The 2,869-nt window shown below is 52.0% G+C and overlaps 1 protein-coding gene across 1 annotated transcript in view; it reads right to left on the bottom strand.

The window, feature by feature from the left end:
- Window positions 1–2,869, bottom strand: part of PLA2G4F (phospholipase A2 group IVF) — a 14,318-nt gene that overhangs the window by 4,963 nt on the left and 6,486 nt on the right. Inside the window, 3 exon segments of the mRNA XM_006778063.2 lie at window positions 146–368; window positions 608–744; window positions 2,744–2,869. The exon segment at window positions 2,744–2,869 is cut by the window's right edge and continues 4 nt beyond it. Coding sequence (XP_006778126.1) covers window positions 146–368; window positions 608–744; window positions 2,744–2,869 — 486 coding nt within the window.

Raw genomic sequence — 2,869 nt, 5'->3', positions numbered from 1 at the left:
CGCCCCCGCCCCAGGGAGCTCACTCTTTGCGCCCAGGGAGCTCAGACCTAAGGGATAGCTTTGCCTAACGGCTAAGGTGGAATTAAGTGCTGCGGGGCAGAGGTGGAAAGGAGCCATGTTTACGTGTTACCTGCCCTTCTCTTACCTCCTGGTACAGGAAATATTCAATGAGGAGGCCCCAGAGGTCAATGAGGGAGATGCTATGGCTGCTGCTTTCCAGGTTCTTCAGTTCCTCAGCATAGTACTGTAGGCGCTCCGTGGATACCGCCCCCTTCTTACTGCTGCAGACCCGCGCCCGGGCCTGCTCAGTGGGGCCCTGCAAGGCCACCTGGGACCAAGCTGGGTCCTTATAGAGTGTGGAGATGCACCTGGGCATGGAGGGAATTCGGGGCAGTTAGGGGCAGGGGAGCACAGCACGTGTCTATGAGTGACCCCTCCTCCTCCATCACTTGTACCCACTGCCCTGCATCACCCACTCTTGCCCCTCCTGACCCCCTTGGAGGCAGCCTTCCCCACCCCACTTCAGGAACTCCGCCAGATCACCAGGCCACACCCCTGCCCCTTCAGAGCTCCCCCTCACTCTGTACCCTGCCCCCACCTCACTTACCAGGTAGACCCAGAGACCCCACTCAGGTAGGTCACAGTGTCCAGGAGACTGAGCTCCTGCCATCCTGCCAGGCTGCCGTACAGGGAAGACATGGCACGGGTTCCGCCTCCAGAGCCCAGCACAGCCACCACAGGCACCTGGGTACAGAATGATCAAGACAACAACATCGACTACCACCGCCATTTCTATACTGCTGCCCATGATATCAGACATTGATCCTCACATTATTACCTCACTGAGTCCTCACAGAAACCCAATGAGATCCCCATTTTTCAGATGAGGGAACTGCATAGTTAGTAAGCGATGGGCTGGTTATCCGAAGCAGTGCAGCTCCAGAGATGGCTCTTAACCATGACACCATGAAAGGATGTACCTGTGAGGTATATTGGTTTCACCCAAAACAGCTCAAGGAGGGTTTCTTACTCAGTACTGTCAACACGGATGGTTGTGGACCAGATCAGTCTTGGTTGTGAGGAGCTGTCCTGTGTGTTGTAGGATGTTTAGCAGCATCCCCGGCCTTTACCCAGTAGATGCCAATATTATCTCTCTCCCCTCCCCCAGTTGTGACAATAACACATGTTCCCTGTGTGGGGTGGGAGGGGTTGAAATTGCCCTCAGTTGAGACCTGCCTACACTAAAATGACCAAAACCACCAGCCTGGACCTGCCCCAACATCAGAGGTGTCTGTGGGATCAGACTGGAAGTTTTTTGGTTGCTCAGCTTTTCCATGAATGTTTTCCACCCAAGATTTTTGGTTCCTTTCCTTGTCCTCCTTTATTTTTCTCTTAAAAAAATAAAAACCTCCCTGGCCACTGTCCAACAAGGGCAGCGCCCCTCCAGAGAGCTGGGTAAGACAGAGCTGCCTGTACGCCAGACTCTGCCCTCGCGCCCTCTTTACCTTCTACCTACAGAATGGAGATTAGCAGAGCAGGCATTACCCAAACGAACAATCCCAGCTTGTCAGCGCTGGGCACAGGCTTGTCTCCTGAGTTCACTTGCAGCCAGGAAAATGCCACCAACTTGTTCCTGATTTACCACAGGTCTCACTGCAGCACTGCCTTGCCTCCTGTCTACTGTTTTGGACTGAATTGTGTTCCTGCCCTCCCCCCCCACCCCAATTCAAACATTGAAGCCCAGTGTGGTTATTGAGGAGAAAATAACATTAGGGGGAAATTAATGGGGTCTCTTCTCAGCCTTACTGCTAAATTATCCACAGAACCTGAAGCTTGAGGAAAACTTCTAAACTTGCCTGAAACTCTTCCGTCCTGCATTTGACATTACAGATTACCATCAGTACAGTACCCACGGGCCTGGACTCCAGTCAACTGTAAGACCTCCTCAATGACAACTTCTACATGACCAGATTGCCGGGTGCCCGCGTGACCGCCTGAAATCCATTATCATAATGATGGATACTAGCTCACCCATCGTAATGGGCCAATCAAATAGCTAATCTCTCTTGTGATTCAGTTATATCATAAAAATAAATGACTTTTCTTTGTTTCTTAGAACATTTCTAGATTTACTCCTAATTATGCTTCCAGTTTCTAAGACCCTTGAATAAATCTCCATCATTTATTTCTAGCCAGAGCCTTCTCTTTCTTATTACATGTGACACTGTATTTGGAGAAAGGGCCTATAAGGAGGTGATATGGGTTATGTGAGGGTATAAGGGTGGGCCCCTAATCTAATAGGAGCGGTGTCTTTGTAAGAGGGAGAGATGGAGATCTCCAGCCCTGCCCATGCACAGAGGAAAGGCCATGTGAGGACGTAGCAAGAAGGTGGCCATCGACGACCAGGAAGAAAGGCACCATCAGAAACCAACCCAGATGGCACCTTGATCTTGAACTTCCAGCCTCCAGGTGAGAAAATACATGTTTGTGTTTAAGCCCCCAGTCTGCGGGGTGCTGCTATGGCCGCCAAGTGACTGCTCACCTCCCTTGGCCAGGGCTGTTGGGCCCTCATTACATACGGGGTCCTGACTTTTCCAGTCAGCTGAGGTGGACAGGCCTCCCCCTTCTTCCTCTGCTCCCCAGGCTTCCTCCAGGCTTCCTGTCAGGTCTTAGCTACATAGTCCTCTCAAGGGAAGAGATTGGATTTGGTTCTCGTGATGCTGGGGCCGCCTCCATCCCATACCTGGTCACTGGCGGGAGCCTGGCTCAATCCCAGCACCTGCTGCAGGGCCTTGGATACGATCTGCTTCCTCTTGTCCAGAAACTCTCGTTCCCCATCACAGAGGTCAAAGCCAAGGCGCAGGTCAAG

The sequence above is a fragment of the Myotis davidii genome, unplaced genomic scaffold (genome assembly GCF_000327345.1).
Source record: "Myotis davidii unplaced genomic scaffold, ASM32734v1 scaffold46, whole genome shotgun sequence".
In the NCBI taxonomy this organism is placed as follows: Eukaryota; Metazoa; Chordata; class Mammalia; order Chiroptera; family Vespertilionidae; genus Myotis; species Myotis davidii.
The sequence above is the reverse complement of the archived record's forward strand: the minus strand, read 5'-3'. Positions and strand labels throughout refer to the sequence as shown.